The 19,596-nt window shown below is 38.6% G+C and overlaps 3 protein-coding genes across 3 annotated transcripts; all 3 read left to right on the top strand.

Moving 5' to 3' along the window:
- The first annotated feature begins 231 nt into the window (after positions 1-231).
- On the top strand, positions 232-3,660 carry LOC107640843 (putative folate-biopterin transporter 8, chloroplastic). The gene is made up of 2 exons (XM_016344345.3): positions 232-1,216; positions 2,217-3,660. Exons 1-2 carry the CDS (start codon positions 703-705, stop codon positions 3,362-3,364), a joined length of 1,662 nt encoding a protein of 553 aa, XP_016199831.2. The 5' UTR covers positions 232-702; the 3' UTR covers positions 3,365-3,660.
- A 10,004-nt stretch (positions 3,661-13,664) lies between these two features.
- LOC107640844 (uncharacterized) lies at positions 13,665-14,102 on the top strand. The gene has a single exon (XM_016344346.1). The coding sequence runs from the start codon at positions 13,665-13,667 to the stop codon at positions 14,100-14,102; it is 438 nt and encodes a 145-aa protein (XP_016199832.1).
- Positions 14,103-14,405: 303 nt separating this feature from the next.
- LOC107640846 (uncharacterized) lies at positions 14,406-14,963 on the top strand. The gene has a single exon (XM_016344347.1). The coding sequence runs from the start codon at positions 14,406-14,408 to the stop codon at positions 14,961-14,963; it is 558 nt and encodes a 185-aa protein (XP_016199833.1).
- Positions 14,964-19,596: the final 4,633 nt, after the last annotated feature.

Raw genomic sequence — 19,596 nt, 5'->3', positions numbered from 1 at the left:
AAATACTAAAGAGACTATAAATAAAAAAATAAAGAATAAAATTGATAAGAAAAAAATAAATTCAATTTTAAGATGATTTTTTAAACGTAAAAATTATAATTTTTAGCTTTTTAACATACTAAACATAAAAAAGAAACGGTCAATGCACTTAAATATACTTTTCTTCTTTCTAATGGTAAACCAAACAGCGCAAATCTTGAGCATTCCCCTCGAAACGCATGGTTGATGGTTCAACGGTCCAAAATCAAAATCCTAGGGATCTCCGAGACAGCTTTCAAACGTTGAGGTCATAATCACATTTCATGTCGCATAAACAATACCATTAATCCATCAATCAAAATCTCACAAGAACAAAGGTCTACCCGTCCCAATCCCATCTAAGTTTTGGCGCGTTGCCACCAGAAGGTAGACAAAAATGCCTCTGCCAGAACCTGGAACCCTCCACATCTTTATTATTTATTTATTCTTTAATTTTAGAACGGCCTCCGATACACTCTTCTAGAAGATCCCTCGCTTGATCCCCCCTCTCTATCTCTCCGGTGCATATTCTTTCTGACTATTGCTACTGCTACCGCAAGTATTGTCTTCTCTTCCTCACTATCTTAAACTTAAGCCAATATGATAGAAATGTAATTGTCTTTGTTCGTTATTCAAAACTTTGCAATTCTCATTTATTTTCTCCCCTTTCGCTATCCCTAAATTATGATTTACTCTGCAATTTCCTCTCTAAGCCCACCATTTATGGCGTTTATGCCAAAGTTGAATAAACTGCAGCGAAAAACTTCTTTACGGACGCCATACTCAAGACGAATCGTTTGCTTCCAAAGCCAAAACCAAAACCAAAACCAAAACCCCAATGCAATTGATAAACCTATGTTATTGGTGAAGAAGAAGAAGAAGCGGAAGACAGTGGAGAATGAGAAAGAAAATGGTAATGGTAATGGTAATGGTGGTCCTTCTGCTCCTTCTTCGGAAGTTGGAAGGAGAGGAATGTTGTTATTGTGTGGTGTTGGTTATTGGGTTCAAGGTTTCAGGTGCTTTCCATGGCTTGCTCTTAATTTCCACATGGCTAACAGCCTCAACTTGAATCCCTCAACGTTGCAACTTGTCCAGTATTCTGCTAATCTCCCAATGCTCGCTAAGCCCCTTTATGGAATCATTTCTGATGCTATCTACATTGGTGGCGCTCACAGGATTCCCTATGTTTCTCTTGGAGGTAAACAACCATGAACCATGTCATTCATGTCTTCTGCCCTTTTTTTCCCTTTTCTCTTTGTTTTGTATGTATTTGTGTGCATGTGCATTGGACTGCCTTCTTTTTGTATTTAGTTAAGTTTGGGCACCATTTTAATTGACTCAACAAGAAATGACTTATTTAGCATTCGAGCTAGGCATGGAATCAGCCACCAGTATTTGCATCGGATTAGACGGCCTACATTACAACCCTTGATTGCAGCCTTTTCCTGAACCTTGTGTAATGCTCGATGTTTATATGCCGGCCTGCCCTTTTGATGTATTTAATTTGGTGAACATTATAATTGAGCAAACAAGAAATGACTTATCTAACAAGAGCTAGCCTCTGTGTGTTGCAAGCTGTGTATTGCGAATGAGAGTACTAAATTTTCCTGAATTTCAAACTCTCATGCATCAAACTGATAAGGCCACTGCATTTAACAAGCAGAGGGTAAGTGTTTCTGTTTGGTATAATTGTTTACCTTGCCTTTGGTTTTAATTAAAACTATAATTTTGTGATAGCGATAGCAGTTTTTTGTTCATAGATTTGGTTTGTTAACTCAATACAACTGCAATCTCCAAGATTAATGAGATACTTATGTATATGTAGTAGGTTGTTTCATGTTTTAGAATATCATGTTTATGATAAATGTCAAAAGCACTAGAAATGCTAAAAAGGAAAAGAAGAAAAGTTATCCTTGTATTTAACAATTGAAGTGATTTAACATGGTTGAAGTGCCGTTCACATTTATTGAATTTCTTCGGCAAAAACAACTGATCTGGTATCCTACTAGGCACTTTTCTTTGTTGAGTCTATGTTTACCATTTTTTATGCTGAGGAAGATACCTTATTCTGCCAATTATTTGTAACTGTCTTCCATCTAAATGATATTCTGCCAATTATTTATAACTGTCTTCTATCTAAATGAGTTTCTTATTCATAAAATAAATGTTAGAATATACTTATTTTGTTCAATACACAGTACTTTTGCAGGTCGTCTCTTGGGGTCTTCTGGCATCAGGCCCTGCAGCACGGGAAGTGCTTCTAAACTTGATTGCATGCGCGCTTCTCAGTAATTTAGGTGCATCCATTACAGAAGTAGCAAAGGATGCACTTGTGGCAGAATACGGAATGAAGCAAAAAATATGCGGCCTACAGTCATATGCATTCATGGCCTTAGCTGGAGGTGGAATTGTAGGCAACTTGATTGGTGGTTTCTTCTTACAGAAGATGCCTCCCAGAATTATGTTTATCATATTTTCTTCTCTATTGTCATTACAACTAGCAATTTCTTTATCCACAAGAGAGGAGTCTCTAGGCATAGAACTTTCAGATCAAAATCTTACTATGAAGTGCATTGCAGAGGATATAAGAAAACAAGCATATGATCTCATCATGGCTATTAGTGACGTAAGCATCTTGCATCCACTTATATGGATTGTTGGATCAATTGCCATGGTACCTATGCTTTCAGGCTCTATCTTTTGCTATCAAACACAGTGTTTAAAACTTGATCCTATGATAATTGGGCTATCAAGAGTGACTGGCCAGATGATGCTTCTTTCAGCTACTGTGCTCTATAACCGTAAATGGAAGAAAGTAGCAATGAGAAAACTGATAGGCTTGGTGCAGATTCTATATGCTTCATCTCTACTTCTTGATCTCATTTTAGTGAAGCAGATAAATGTAAAATTGGGAATTTCCAATGAGGCGTTCACTTTTTGTTTCTCCGGTTTGGCCGAAATTTTGGCACAGTTTAAGCTCCTTCCATTTTCAGTGTTATTTGCAACTTTATGTCCCAAGGGTTGTGAAGGATCTCTCACCTCTTTCCTTGCATCAGCTTTGTGTCTATCATCAATAGTTAGTGGGTTCTTGGGTATTGGGTTGGCATCTCTTCTTGGCATTACGTCGGGTGATTTCTCAGGCTTGACCACTGGAATTCTTTTACAGTTTGTCGCAGCTTTAGTACCTTTAAGATGGATTCACTGTATACCTATGTCACAGCCTGTTGTCAAGAAGCAAAGGAGAGGTATGAGCCGAAAAGCTCGGAGAAACAGAAGAGTTGGAAAGGTTGTTCTCAGTTCTATTTACGCATACCGGAGGGAAAGAGAACGAGAGACATGGAAGTAAACATAGCTAGTCACCTGCAGCTTGTAATGTATAAATACAATGATGACAGGGTATATTTGTTTCCATCTTCATTCTCCAGAACATGATTCGTGATTTCTTATCGTAGCATTAACCTAGAACCTCCCCTTGCTCAGTGCTAGAAAACCCCAATCCGATCATTGTGTTATTTTGTCCAAGAATGTTCAAAATACAAGACGGACTCCTCACAATCACATACATGCAACTAACTTCTTTTAACCCCTCCGATCATTGTACATGCAACTAACTTCTTTTAACTACCTGATATTTCATTAAAATCACTGTAACAACTAATTTAACTCGTAGCTTAAGTAATTCTTGGCCTAACTTGACCCTTTGTCGTGTTCACTTTAGGCTAGAAATTTTTGCTTCATGCTGAATTGATGAATTCCGATGGTCGGGGAACACTTCATCACACACTCATGGATAGTCTCAAGTGTTTTTTTAAATTGCGGCCATGGTGGTGCCATAGCGTTACGGCATAGCAGTTTTTGGGCTAACCTCCATTTTTAAGTGTGGCATTGCAGAAACAGTGTTGGGCAAATGGTGGTGCAATTGCGCCATTGTGGTAGCCCCATGGTGGTCTAATACAACTGGACAATTGGTATGGGAAAATGGCAGGGTGTTTTTGGATTTTGTTTTTTTTAATGGTTAAGCCTTAATAACTTAAGAGTATTGACAAAATTCTGTTCAAACCTGCAATGATAAAATAGTGGAGCAAGCATCATATGAAAGGGAGGCTTTGAAAGGACAGAAAAAAAGACAGTTGAGGATGAAAAACTTTTATTACCTTTATCATTACTATTATCCATATATATACAAGAATATTAAACACCCTAACTCTAGTAAACATACTCTATCTAACCATCTATATACACCAGAGTACCTCAGGAGTACTTAAGAAGTACCTAATTAACAAGATAAAATACTATTTAATATATAACTTCAATTACATCCCGTTCAAGCTGGGGTACATGAAAATTGATGAGACCCAGTATGTCATTACAAGAGAGAAGAAACTTTTAGGTGATCCAGTTTGTCATTACAAGAGAGGAAACTTTTAGGTGACAGTTACTTGGTTAGCATATCAACAACTTGGTTTGTTGACGAAACTGGAATGAGTTTAATCAGTCCTTCTTGAACTCTATCACGAATAGTATGACAGTCAATCTCTACATGCTTAGTCCTGGATTAGCAGCGATACGGAGAACGGATTGATTGTCACAGTAGATAACAGTAGGATGAGAGAGAGGTATTCTAAAGTCTTTCAACAAGTAAGAGAGCCACACTCCCTCACAAGTGGCAAGAGCCATAGTTCTATATTCAGCTTCAGTTGAGGAGCGAGTTACATGTGTTGTTTCTTACTTTGCCAACAAATCAATGACTTTTCAAGAAAGAAACAAAATTCAGATACTGAAAGTCTAGTGTCTGGACAAGCTCCTCAATCTGAGTCAGAGAAAGCAGCGAGTGTGAGATTGTTGGAGGTGAAAAATAACACTCCCTTGGCCGGAGCACCTTTAAGATATCGAAGTACATGCAAAGCGGCTTGGAAATGTTTTGTTGTGGCACAATCTAAAAACTGACTAAGCTTGCCACTGCGAAGCATATATCTGGCCATGTATTGGTGAGGTAAATTAAACGTCCAATTAGCCATCTATAAGTTGCAATATCATCAAGAGGAGTTCCTGAAGATTTAGATAGAGGAGTTGTATAATCTATTGGCGTGGAGGCTAGTTTTGTATTCATCAACCCAAGCTTATCAAGCAAATCAAGTGTATATTTGCGTTGATACATGGCAATGCCCGGCTGACTTCTGCCAATTTCCAAACCAAGAAAAAATTTTAATTTGCCAAGATCCTTAATTTTAAATTTGTTATCCAAGAGTTATTTAATCCTTGCAATTTTTCTCCAATCATCTCGTGCTAAAACTAGGTCATCTACATAAACAAGGATACATGTGAAGTCTGAATCAGATAGTTTAGTGAATAAACAACTGTCTGATTTTGATTGAGTATATCCATCTTCAACGAGAACACAACATAACTTCTTATGCCACTAGCTACTAGCCTGTTTCAAGCCATATAATGATTTTTCCAACTTACAAACTGAACCAGCTGCCAATCCTAATGGAGGTTTCATATACACATCTCCATGGAGAAAAGCAAAATTGACGTCTAACTAGTGGACATACCATCCTTTAGTAGCAGCAATAGCCAAAAGCATTCTTAAAGTAGTGAGTTTGATGACTGGACTAAAGGTATCAAAATAGTCAAAACCTGCAGTTTGAGTGAAGCCTCTTGTAATGAACCTTGCCTTGTGACGTTCTACCTCACCATTGGGTTTGAACTTGATCTTGAAAATCCATTTGCAACTGATTGCCTTCTTACAAAAAGGAAGAGAAGTCAGTTTTCATGTTTTATTCTCCTCAAGAGCATTCAATTCAGTACTTATTGCCTTATGCCAGGAATCATAGAGGATGACCTCTTCATAACTTCTTAGTTTTGTGGTGGAGGATATAGCATCTGAAAAAATTTTATGCCTTATTGACAATGTGTTGTAAGATACATAGTCAGATATTGGATACATCACTTCAAAGGAAGTTGGAGATTGCTGAGCCAAAATATTGACTTACATGCAATGATACTCTTAAAAATAGGATGGTTGTTTTCTTTGCCTACATGATCTTCTAAGTTCATTATCATCAGATGTGCTGTTTGGATTATTTAATGATGCAGTAGGATTCAAATTATTTGCTTCAAAAATGGAAGACTGGCCAGAAGAAAAATCATGAGATGCAAGTTCAAGTGAGTGAGAATTAGGAGAGGATGGTGCATGAGAATTAGATGTAGGTGCATGAGGTTCAGAAACGAGAATTTCTTCATTACAATGCAAGTCTCTTGATGAATTATTTTTGAAATTAGAAAGAGTTTCAAAATTAACCAATTTATTTGATGTTTCACTACTGCTAAAAGGATCTGAATGAAAATTCATTTCAAGATGGGATGCATTAGAATTTTGAGAGTACATATTTTGAGAGACTTAATTTTTAGTGCCTAAAAATTGATCATTTGGAAACAAAATCTCTTTAAAAGGAAAATAGGATTCATAGAAAACACCATTTCAAGAAATAACAACTTCTTTGGTTTTAATATTAAGTGAAATATAGCCTTGTGTCCCTGATTTATATCCAAGAAAGACACACTTTTGTGCTCTTTGATCCAATTTCTTTCGATGAGCATATAAAGTAGAAGCAAAGGCTAAACAACCAAAAACCTTTAGAGATGTTAATTTTGGAATGTTGCCATTAAGAATTTGATATGGGCTATGTTTAAATGTAACTTGGGGTACTCTATTAATTATGTAAATAGCATGAGCCACTGCATAATGCCAAAAATAATTTGAAAGATTAGAAGCAAATATGAGAGCCCTAGCTACATTTAGAATATCTTGATGCTTTCTTTCAACAATTTCATTTTGCTGTGGTGGTTCCACACAACTTCTGTGATGTAAAATTCTTTTCTTTTGATAGAAAGAAGTCATAAAAAATTCCTGGCCATTATCAATTCTAATGGCTTTTACCATGATTCCCTTTTGTGTATAAAATTTTCAACAAAATTCTCTAAAAGAGAGCAACTTTCAGATTTATTTTTCATAAAGAAAATCCAAGTAAACCTACTCCTATCCACAACAATGGTTAAAAAATATCTATGGCCAGAAGTAGATGGTGTGGCAATAGCCCCCAAATGTCAGCATGAATTAAATCAGAAGGAAATTTAGATTTACTCAAACTATTAGAGATAGATAACCTCTTTTGTTTTGCAAAATGACATGGATCACATGGTACATCATTGTTTGAACATGAGATGAATGGATGCATTTTTTCTAATTGTTGTAATCTACTAAAAGAAATATGGCCTAACCTATAACGCCAAAGAACACTCCGTGAAGTGTGTGAAGTGTGTATGTCCTGTTCTTCTGTCATAATATTCAAAATCTTTTCTTCTAATTTGCTAAAGTTAACAGCCATCTTTGCTTGAGTATTCATTGATCAGCAATTCCAATCATCCTCAAGGTAGGCCACTCTTGAATCTCACAATTATGAGCATTGAACATAAAACAACAAGATAAGGCATTAGTAACTTCTAGAAATGAGATTACATTTAAAACTTGGTACATATAGAATCTCAGTCAAATAAAAATCAGCTGAAAAGAAAACTATTCCACATAAGGTTGTAACAGTCTGTGAACGGTTTGGCATGATAATTTTAACTGGATTAATATGTTTAATAGAATGAAATGTTTAAGACTATAATGAATGTGAGCAGTTGCTTCAGTATCTAAAATCCAATCTTGAAAATTCAATTCAAAACCAGAAAGAGAAATGAGATGAAATATAACGGCTGAAAGAGCATGAATGGTTGCCAAATTTTCATCATGAAGAGGTTCTTTATGTTGCTGTAATAGTGGAATAAGTGCTTCTTTCTGTCTATCCGAGAATATTCCATCCAAACTGATCTTGCCTTCATTTTGGATAACTGTGGGGTTGCATTCTGCATTACTCGCAACTACTACTAAATTCACTGAATTAGCTGAAAGAGGTACTCCATTAGAGTGATTTGGTTGCAGATGTGGTGGAAAGACATGCTTCTGGTAACATGTATCCCAAGTGACCTTGTTTTCCACAATAAAAGCAAAATTTGGGAGCTCCTCTAGTAATATCTCTGCCACCTTTACCACGCCCTCTTCCTCTTTTTCTGACATTGTTGGCCCCAAATTGGCCTTTTCACCTCCAGTATTGACAGATTTGGCATTGCCTTGGCTAATCTGGTATCGCTCTCTTTCACCTATAAATTTAATGTGAACAGCATTCACTAACATTCTAGAATCTGGTTCAATGAGATGCATCATTTGTCTCTCTTGTTGAAGAAGTAAAGAAAAAACAGTATTCACCTCTAAGAAAACGAATCATATAAGACTACAACCTATATTGCCTCATTATGTATAATCCACAGCTACAATTACTCAAGCAAGTACAAATTGGTATGGGTCTGAATTCGTCTATTTCCTCTCAAATCCCTTTCAATTTTGTATAGTAAGAGGTGATGGATAACTCAACTTGCTTTGTGCTGAATAGATCTTCCTTAAGTTCAGCAATCCAAAATAGATCACCCTCATAAAATCGATGTTTGAGGTCCTTCCATAGTTCGTGTGCATTGTCGCACCACAGTACATTCTATAAAATTTCTAGACTCAATGATCCATGTAGCCACGATAGCACAAACGTGTTGTAACGGTCCCAAGTATCATATGAATCATTTGTTGGAACTAGTTTGAGTAACGTGCCATCAATGAATCTAATTTTATTCCTCGAATTTAGATAGATCAACGAAGATCTGGACCAGGTGTGGTAGGTATGGTAGTTCAATGTGGTCAATGGAGTGGTTGTGAGAGCGATTCCAGGTGTCTCACTTGAATGAAGGTAGTAACAACTTGAAGGATCCTGAAGAAGGTTGGTGTTAGATCTAGAAGTTGTTTGGAAAGCTTGAAAATGAGCCATCATCTTTGCAAAGTTCTGAAAATCTGAAACTTCTCATTCGTTGCCATTGATAAATAAATCAGACAGATCTACCTTTCACGAGCTACTCTCACTACAAATTCTCATATGTGGTGAAAGATTCACACTGCATCATGACAAAACTTTATTCAAATTTGCAGAGTTGAATGCTAAAACAGTGGATCAAGCACCATATGAGAGGCAGACTCTGAAAGGAGAGAAAAAGACAGTTGAAAAGCTTTATTACCTTTGTCATTACTATTATCCATATATATACAAGAACATTAGACACCCTAACCCTAATAAACATACTCTATCTAATACTTTACAAGTACCTAAAGAATACTTAATTAACAAGATAAAATACTATTTAATATATAATTTTAATTACAAGTATGATTCTAACCGTAGTTACGAAATGTAAAATAAAATTAACGGTAATTAAAGAATTCAAAATAACGAAATAACTTTGACTTTTTTGGATTGATTTTCTATTATTTTCCAAAAAAATCTCTTAATTTAATTGCTACTACTTTTAAAACTAATCATTTAAATGTCACTATTTTTTATGTGAATGACCCTTCAAAATCAAAAGCTCTTCGGTTTCAATGTTTTCGTGATTATTCATATAGTTTTTTTTCAATGTTTTCATGATTATTCATATAGTTTTTTATATGAAAAATTTCATGACTTTCCAATTCAAATGAATAAAATAAAAGAAATCATGAGCAGTTATATAGCTTTTCAGTTAGTCTCACTTCGGTTGAATTTATTACATTTTTTATGTTCCATCAGCCCGCAGCGCAGCAAAGAAGAGGCACGATGGGAAAAATATGGCCGGCCACAGCTGGCATGTGATGTTAGCGTTGAGCGATCAAGTTGTGATAAGACCTCTTTCGACCTGATCTTAGTGTTCACGGAATATCAAGAAAAAGAAAGAGGTTTCGGTCCTCTTGCATGCTGATAGACTTCAGGACTATAGACCAATTACTTTGCTGAATTTCATGATTATTCATATAGTTTTTTTCAATGTTTTCATGATTATTCATATAGTTGTTTATATGAATTACTTCAACAGCCGCCTAATATGAAAAAGAACTTAGCTCGTAAGTTATATCTCCATTAAAGAGATACTCTGCTATTGAGTACCCTGAGCTGAATTCCATTGGGTTAAAACATTCATGGATAAAACCCATTTTAGAAAATCTCGTAAACAAGGAATAATTGTTTTTTCTTCTGCAAATGTGCAAATTAGACCTAAAGTAAAAAACTTGAACATACCTATATTTTCAAGAGATGTGGCGTGGATCAATCTGTCCCTAATGCATGCTTCGGTAATTTGAAGTCTTTGGTGGTGGATACTGAATTTTTCTCGGACGTGATATCTAGGTAGCGTTTGTTTTGAGATACTGAAACAGAGACTGAGAGACTGAGACTCAGTATTATGTTTGTTGGTTCAGAGACTGGTACCAAAATTTCTGTCTTTGTCCCTAAAATTTTAGTATTTAAGTACCTCCAAAAAGTAGGGGAACAGGGGACTAAAATTTTTAGAGATGGAAACTGACACTTTAATAACATTTTATAACTAAAATATTCTCATTTCAATTAATTAATTTCAATTTTACCCTTTGTACAAATTAAATTAGAATTTCATTCTTGTTTTAATTTTTGTCTCCCACTTTGCACCAAACAGAATACTGAGATTTATTTCAATCTCTGTCTCTTAGTCTCTGTTTCTCAGTCTCAGTCTTTTCGTCTCTGTCTCTCCACCAAACGCTACTATTAGTTTAAGAAAAATATAGGGCCAACTCTAATAGTAGGCAACTCAACCAACTTCATTCTAATCTTGATTTTGAAATTTAAAAAATTCAGTTTTGTGCCCTTTTTATATTCATGTCATACAATTCTAAGTCACAAATCACTTATTATATATGTTCCTTATAAGATTTCGAATTTTAAAAAGTTATTAATAAATTATTTTTGATTTATTATATTTATTTAAAATTATATTTTTATAAATTTTTATATAAAAGTTAAGTAAATTCTTATTTATTATTTAGAGTTCTTATAATCAGAAAAAAATAGTAAATATTTTATATATTTTAATTTTAAATATTTAAATTTTTAACCTTATTTTGTAAATAAAAAAAGTGAATTTACTTATCTCTAATTTTTATTAAATTGGTATTTAATTTTTATTTAAAAATTAATAATTAAAAGGTATTTTCTTTTAAAGATGGAAACTTATATTTAACTTAATTTTTATTATTATCTTACTTTTTATTTATTTCATAAAATTACACTATTACCCCTAATTTTAATAAAAATATCTAAACTAACCCATACTATCCCAAAACCCTAACACATTGCACTTCTCCCACCCTTCACACACGACACTCACTCACCAATACACACACACGGTTCTTTGAAAGAAAGAAAAAGAAAAAAGAAAAGGAGAAAGAAGAAGAGGAGAGCTGTGGCGGGGGAGAAGAGAAGAGGGGGAGGACGGCGCCGGCAGCCATCATTGCCGCCGCGCCGTCGAGAGACAAGAGGAAAAGGAGAGAGAGCACGCAGACTTGAGAGAGCAGAGAAGCCACGTTGCTGCTACACCACGCCTCGCCGCCACTGTCGCATCGTCGTCGGACCTTGGAGGGAGACCACGCCACTGAGCCATCGCTGCCGAACCGTCCATGAGCCACTGTCGAGTAACAAAACCGCGAAGAGAGGGAGATGCGCGAGGAAGAGAGGGTCGCGACCAGTCTAGCCACCGCGCCCAGTCGCTGTTCGTGTCATCAGCGCCGCCTTCGTCCAAATCACCGTCGCTGGAAGCTTCTATCTCTGTCGAGGCTGGTTATGGATGAGAGGGGATGAAGTTGCCTCTGCCGCCGGAGAACGCACTACCGGTAAGGGTTTCGAGTTAATTTTAGTTCTTTTGAATTTCTGGGAAAACGTTACAATCACTGCATGTTGGTTTTAGTCACTGTCGCCGGAGTTCTGTTCACCGCTGTCGCTTAGGATGGCTACCGGGGCTGCCACCAAACTGGTTCGGAGACCGCTGCTGTTTCGTTTTGTTATTACCATAAGTATTTCTATTTCGGAGACCCCGCATTAGTGTTTTGTTACATGTATTAAAGTCTTTGCGATATTAATGGTTTTAGGAGTTAGTAACCAAGGTTGCATGTTGTGTTTTAAAGCTGTTTATGCTATTGCGAAAGTGAGCAAAGCTGGAATTGAAGTTGCCGTTGATTTCGGGTTGAGTGAAAAGACTTCAGTTGATGCGTTTATGTTATGGTTTCGACTTGTCGAGGTAGGAGATTTTTCTAAAAATTAATTTATTTAAAATTAGAATTGTTATAAATTGATATGATGTGTGAAATACATTTTTGGTGATTATGTAAGTCTTATGAATTATCTGGTTTGTCTTGGATGAATATAGTTGTCTATTTGATTGCACTATTGACTGATTTTGTTAAATTGGAGATTTATGGGATGGTTTGATTTGAAATAATTTTGATAGTTTGAAATTCTGAATTCTGCATTATTGGAAACTGATTTGATTTTGGACCCGATGGAAAGGGTTGAAGATTGGTTAGGTTGGGACCCGAAAAAGATGGCAAAATCTAAGTTTTAGGAGAGATGTTGCCGAAATTTCTATAAAATCTGAAACTTTAATTGAAATGTCATTTATAAAATTAGAAATTTAGGAATTTTATTATTTTAATTGAATTATTTAAAAAAAATGATGAATTATGCTTTGAATTGAATTATTGAAAAGAGAATTATGATTGAGCTTTATTTCTCAAGAAAAGACTTATGTTTGAAGGGTTGATTTAAATATGTGAAGGGTTATGTACTGCACCCAAGAATCTCGGCCACGCCCGAGATATACCTCGACACAACGGTCACCTTTCAAAACCGCCCACATGCTCGAATCACGGAGCCAACGTGCATGCCAGCATATCCGGTTAATCCACTCACCAAAATTTCGAAATACGCTGACCGATCAGACTACACGCTGAGCCTATAAATCCGAAGAGGTAAAATTGAGCAGGACACGAAAAAGAAAATACCTTCACTCAATAGAACTGCTCAGTTCACCCAATAGAACTGCTCAGTTCACCCTATATTGCTCATTCCCAACCTCATATATTCGATCTTAGTTATACTTTATTCTGTTACTGACTTGAGTGTCGGAGTCCTTTTTACAGGTACCACGCTCGGGTTCGAGTTCACAAGGATAATGTCGGCCCAAGCTAACGTCAGCTCAGGAACACTCATCGGACCACCAGACCGATGTATAGATCCAGTGCAATATCCTTGCCGGAATATTTGGCGCCCACCGTGGGCCGCGTTAAATTCCAACCCCCCTGAGGATACATTTATTTTTAGCTCACCCATATCTGCACATTTCTCTTTCTTCGCAGGAATAGGACGATGACGGATCATTCCGAAACTCATCAATCTCCCTGGGCTAACGCCGATCTTCTTGCCGCGAATGCCACGCTACTAGCAGAAAACCAACGAATGGCCGAACTACTGGCAGTAATACAAAACAACGGAGATTGAAAGGAGCACAGTAAAAAGACTAGTCCCGAGCAAAACGAAGAGCATCAATCAGAATCCAACGCTAAAACAGCAGAAACTCCCCCCAAGCACGGGAGGAGACAAGCTAATCCATTCTCCAAAGAGATAATGAGCTATAAAATGCCTCTGAATTTCATACTCCCGATGACCCTGGCGCCATACAAAGGCATCGGGGATCCGAAAGTCCACGTCACCAAGTTCGAATCCATGATGTTCCTCAACAGCGATTGCGACCCCATTCTGTGCCGCTCCTTTCCCACTTTCCTGGATGGAGCTGCTTTGCTATGGTTCTCTAATTTGCCTGCAGGATCCATAACTAGCTTCGACGAGTTCGCCAAGATGTTCATCAATCATTTCGCAGCATCAAAAATATATGTCAGAGACTTAGACTATCTTAGCACAATCAAGCAGGGCCCGCATGAAAGTCTCAAGGAATACATGACGCGTTTCACTACGGCGGCCATGGAAATCCCGGACTTAAACCCAGAAGTACAACTGCATGCTATCAAAAGTGGGCTCCGACTAGGGAAGTTCCAAGAAGCTATAGCTGTGGCCAAACCAAAGACGCTAGAAGAGTTCTGAGACAAAGCCACGGGACAGATTGAAATAGAAGAACTCCGCGAAACACGAAGGAATGAAAGGCCGACTTCGCGGAAAGACGAGGACAAGTCAAACAGGTCCAATGCCAAAGATCATAGAAAATCTTTTAAACTAACTCCAAAGTTTGATTCATATACTAGGTTTAACACAAGGAGGGAGGACATCATAAAGGACATACTGCACAACAGACTGATAAAGCCGCCAGTCAAGGCCGGAACGTACCAGGATCAGAAGTATGTAGACAAAGGGAAGCATTGCGCTTTCCACTAGAAATTCAGTCACACCATGGACGAGTGTGTAGCTGCTAAAGATTTGCTGGAAAGACTAGCAAGGCAGGGGCTATTAGAGAAGTATATAAGCTCTAGGAGTCAGAAGGACGCAGATACAAGTAAACCGAAGTATAATTCGGAACGCAGAGACAAAGGATCGTGGCGAGACCCAGTCGAAACCCCAACCACCAAAGGAGTCATAAACTACATCTCAGGAGGTTTTGCAGGGGGAGGAATGACGAACACAGCAAGGAAGCGAAGTTACAGAGCCATGATGACAATGGAAGGAACTCAACAAAACTCCCCAACACCAACCTCCTCAACCGCCATCAACTTCGGTGCTGGTGATTTCAAAACAAGAGCACCAAACCTAGATGACCCAGTCATAATTTCAGTGAGCATGGGACCCTTGACTGTGAAAAAGGTGCTGCTCGACCCAGGAAGCAGCGCCGATGTCCTTTTTTATTCCACATTCAAAAAGATGCAACTGAGCGATATTTCACTACAACCGTCGGGGGGGAGCTGGCAGGCTTTTCGGGCGAAAGAGTCCCTATATCCGGCTACATCTGGATGAGAACAACATTAGGAGAACCACCAAACTCCAAGACCCTAGACATTCAATTCCTAGTGGTCGACTGCGCCAGCCCTTATAACATCATCTTAGGACGCCCCTCCCTAAACTCCTTCGGAGCCATCGTCTCCACAATCCACTTGTGCGTCAAATTTCCCTTGCAGGATAACACAATATCAACGGTTCACGCCGATCACAGGGAGGCCAGGCAATGTTACAATGCAAGCTTGTTGAAGACTGCAAAAGAAACCATCCCGAAGATTAACTCGGTGTACAACTTGGAACATATCCCACAACTAACAGACATGGATCCAAGAGATGACCACGGTCGCCCCTCTCCAACAGACGATCTTGAAAAGGTACAATTACATACAGATAATTAATATACTAATGTTGGATCAGCTTTTTCTGCAGGGAGAAAGCAACATTTGAAGAACATCTTGAAAGACAATGCTGACCTATTCGCTTGGACACCGGCCGACATGCCCGGGATCGACCCAAACTTTATCTGCCACAAGTTGGCAATTAACCCGAATGCCCGACCTATACGTCAGAAAAAATGAAACTTAGGAGCAGAAAGAAGAAGTGCAGCAGCAATAGAAACACAAACTTCTCGATGCAGGTTTCATCAGAGAAGTCCGATTCTCCTCATGGCTGGCCAACGTGGTTATGGTCAGAAAGAGCACAGGAAGCTGGCGAATGTGTGTAGATTTCACAGATTTGAACAAGGCCTGCCTAAAGGATTCATATCCTCTGCCGAACATTGACAGACTTGTAGATGATACCTCAGGTTACAAAGTGCTAAGCCTTATGGACGCCTATTCGGGATATAATCAGATCCAAATGCACCCGGACGATGAGGATAAGACAACGTTCATAACCGACCAAGGTAACTTCTGTTATAAAGTAATGCCCTTTGGGCTAAAAAATGTAGGTGCCACTTATCAGAGACTAATGGACAAAGTATTCAAAGACCAAATCGGAAAAAGCATTGAGATATATGTCGATAACATGGTCGTCAAATCCAGCTCTGAAGAACAATACGAGGCTGACCTAAAAGAAGTTTTCCAACAGCTACAAACACATAACATGAGGCTCAATCCCGAAAAATGCGCGTTTGGAGTAAAACAAGGAAAGTTCCTCGGGTTTTTGTTAACAAATCGAGGTATAGAAGCTAATCCAGACAAGTGCCAAGCCATATTAAACATGCAATCGCCAACAACAATCAAAGAAGTGCAACAACTAACAAGGCGCCTAGCCGCCTTATCAAGATTCTTACCAGCTGCAGCAACAAGATCCTATCATTTCTTCAAAACAATAAAAAGATCAGAGAAGTTCACATGGACGGCTGACTGCGAAAAAGCGTTTTCTGAGTTTAAGCAAAAACTAGAATCGCCACCTATATTACAAAAGCCAGAGCAAGGTAAACCACTACTACTTTTTCTCTCAATTTTAGCTAACACTATCAGTTCTGTGCTCGTAACAGAAACAAGGAGCGAGCAACACCCAGTATACTTCGTAAGCAGAGTCCTACAAGACGCCGAGCTAAGGTATCCAACAATAGAGAAGTTAGCACTTGGTCTGGTGATTACAGCTCGGCGCCTGAGACATTACTTTTAGACGCACCCGATCATAGTACGCACGGGGCACCCCCTCCGCCAAATACTCTCAAAACCAAACTTAGCAGGACGAATGAAAAAATGGGCGATTGAGCTCTCTGAATTTGACATATCATACAAGTCAAGAGGATCACCTAAAGCTCAGGCACTAGCCGATTTTGTGGCCGAATTCACATACAAAGATGAACAAGACAAGAAGTGGGAATTATATGTAGATGGAGCGTCAAATGAAAATGGGTGTAGAGCAGGGATCCTCCTAAAGGATGATGAAGGGGTCCAGACCGAGCAATCGATCAAATTCCTCTTCCAAGCAACAAACAATCAAGCCAAATATGAAGCTTTATTGGCAGGATTACGATTGGCTAAGGAAGTAGGAATCTCTTTTCTAACAGTACACTGTGACTCACTACTCGTGGTACAACAGGTAAGTGACCAATTTCAGGTACGAGACACACTTTTAGAAAGATATTTAAACTCGGTCAAAACCCTAATAAAGTCTTTTAAAAAATTCGAAATACTACACATATTTAGAGATCAAAATTACAGAGCCGATATTCTATCAAAATTAGCCACGCATAGATTGACCGAACAAACGGAAAAGCTCCACCATATTACACTAACAGAAGCTAGTTTAGATACAAAATCTGTCTTTAGCTTATCACAGGAGGAAGAAGACTGGAGAAATGTATTCGTCAACTACATAAAAAATGGAGATATACCAGAAGGTGAAGCACCGAGGTCGTTCAGATACAAAGCAGCTCAGTACACTCTGCTAGGAGCCGAACTATACAAACGAGGAATTTCCAAACCCCTTCTGAAATGTCTCGTGCCAGCAGAAGCAGAAACTGCCTTGGACAAATTACACGACGAAATATGCGGGAATCATACCGGAAATAGAAGCCTAGTCACAAGAACCCTATGAGCTGGCTTTTACTGGCCAACAATGAGAAAGGATTGCAACAATAAAGTACAACGATGCGATGCATGCCAACGGTGCGTACCACTCATTCACAACCCGGCCGAGCTCCTGCATGCATCAAACATCAGCTGGCCATTCCATAAGTGGGGGATGGATATACTCGGCCCATTCCCTATCTCGATGGGACAGGTAAAGTTTTTACTTGTAGCCATCGATTACTTCACAAAGTGGATTGAGGCACAGCCCCTCGCAAAAATCACAGCCGAAAATGTACAAAATTCATATGGAAGTCGATAATATGCAGATTCGGTTTACCTAGGGAAATCGTGTCTGATAATGGCAGGCAGTTCACGGATAGAAAAATTGCATCATATCTGACAGATTTACACATTAAACATAATTTTTCCTCTGTCGAGCACCCTCAAACCAACGGGCTCACAGAAGCTGCTAACAAAGTTATCTTGCAGGCATTAAAAAAAAATTAACAGATGCTAAGGGTCGGTGGGCCGAGCTCATACCTGAAGTAGTATGGAGCTATAACACAACACCACACACAACCACGAATGCAAGCCCATTCCGACTAGTGTACGGAGCAGAATGCATGATACCAGTCGAAATCAGCCAAAGATCCAGTAGAACCGAATACTTCAACGAACAAGACAACTCGACAGAGAGAGCAACCGAGATCGACCTAATCGATGAAGAACGCAACTTGGCTAAACTACGGTAGCAAGCCATGCAAACAATGATAATGAAACAATATAATAAAAGAGTAAGGCCAAGAACGCTACAAGAAGGAGACCTAGTCATGCAACGAATGGAAGAGATACGGAAACCACCAGGTTAGGGAAAGTTAGCTGCGAATTGGGAAGGCCCCTTTCGAATTTCTAAAGTCATCAGAAAGGGGGCGTACTGCCTGGAAACAATAGAAGGGACACCCCTCCCCAACACTTGGAACATTTCGTCCTTGAAAATGTACTACAGTTAAATCTTCTTTGTAATTGTGAGTTGGTCAGGTACTCTTTTTCCTGATCACGAGGTTTTTCCCTAAGGAGGGTTTACTCGGACAGGTTTTAATGAGGCCGACCATCTCATATACTAAGCAGTTCAACAAAATTTTACAAACTCATACAAAGCTTCAAAGCATATCAAATTAACAAAACCGACCTCTTAAGGCCAGATACATCGATGAAATATTCAATGTTCACAAAAGCAGTAGCATAAGAGCTAAATAAGTATTCACAAAACATGCAAACGCCGACAAACAAAGTCAGAAACAAAGCTCAAAATATTCCAGCATAAATAGCAAAATACAATAGATAAAACATAGAAACTTCCATCAAGGAGGAGGAACGCTCTCATCTTGGTCTTCGATACCTTCATCATCAGTAAGCCAACCATTAACTACAATCTTTGCAACATTCAACTTCCCGATGTCAAAGTCGGGGACGAACAATAAAACCTGGCTGACAGCACAATCAAATCCGGCCACGAACATGTTCATCTTCTCCTCCTCAAGCTCATTCAGACGAGCAGTCATCTCACCTTTAACCTTATCATTCTCCTTAAAATCAACCTGGAGCAGCCTGGTTTGCTCCTGAAGATGTCCCACTTTGTCTTCCTTCTCTTTCTTTAATAACTTGATCTGTTCCTTCAGATCATCTACTTCATCTTCTCTTTCTTTCACCTTAGCAGTGACATCACTTACAGCTTTTTCCCTTTCTTTTAACAAACGCTCTGAGGAGGCAGCCTTTTCAATCAGAGCCTGCTGCTCCGAACTTAATAGCTCAGTAGTACGGCCAACACAAAGCTGCCGAGAAGCAACAATCTACATAAAGCAGAATATCTTCAGCACACTTACAAATTAACAAAAACAAAAAGGACATAAATAGAAGTACACACCTGGATAAACTTGCCCATCCCCTCCAGACCCACACGATGAGTAAGCACCATATCACCGGGAAACTGGGAAACACGATCAGCAAGCTCAGCCAAGGGGAATTGATCACTCCAGAGTGAGTGAGGATTCGCGCCAGGCAGGAAACTATGCAGCCGATGCTGCCGATCAAAAACAGATTTCACAGCAACGTTTTGATCA

The sequence above is a fragment of the Arachis ipaensis genome, chromosome B5 (genome assembly GCF_059453495.1).
Source record: "Arachis ipaensis isolate K30076 ecotype BB chromosome B5, ASM5945349v1, whole genome shotgun sequence".
In the NCBI taxonomy this organism is placed as follows: Eukaryota; Viridiplantae; Streptophyta; class Magnoliopsida; order Fabales; family Fabaceae; genus Arachis; species Arachis ipaensis.
The sequence above is the reverse complement of the archived record's forward strand: the minus strand, read 5'-3'. Positions and strand labels throughout refer to the sequence as shown.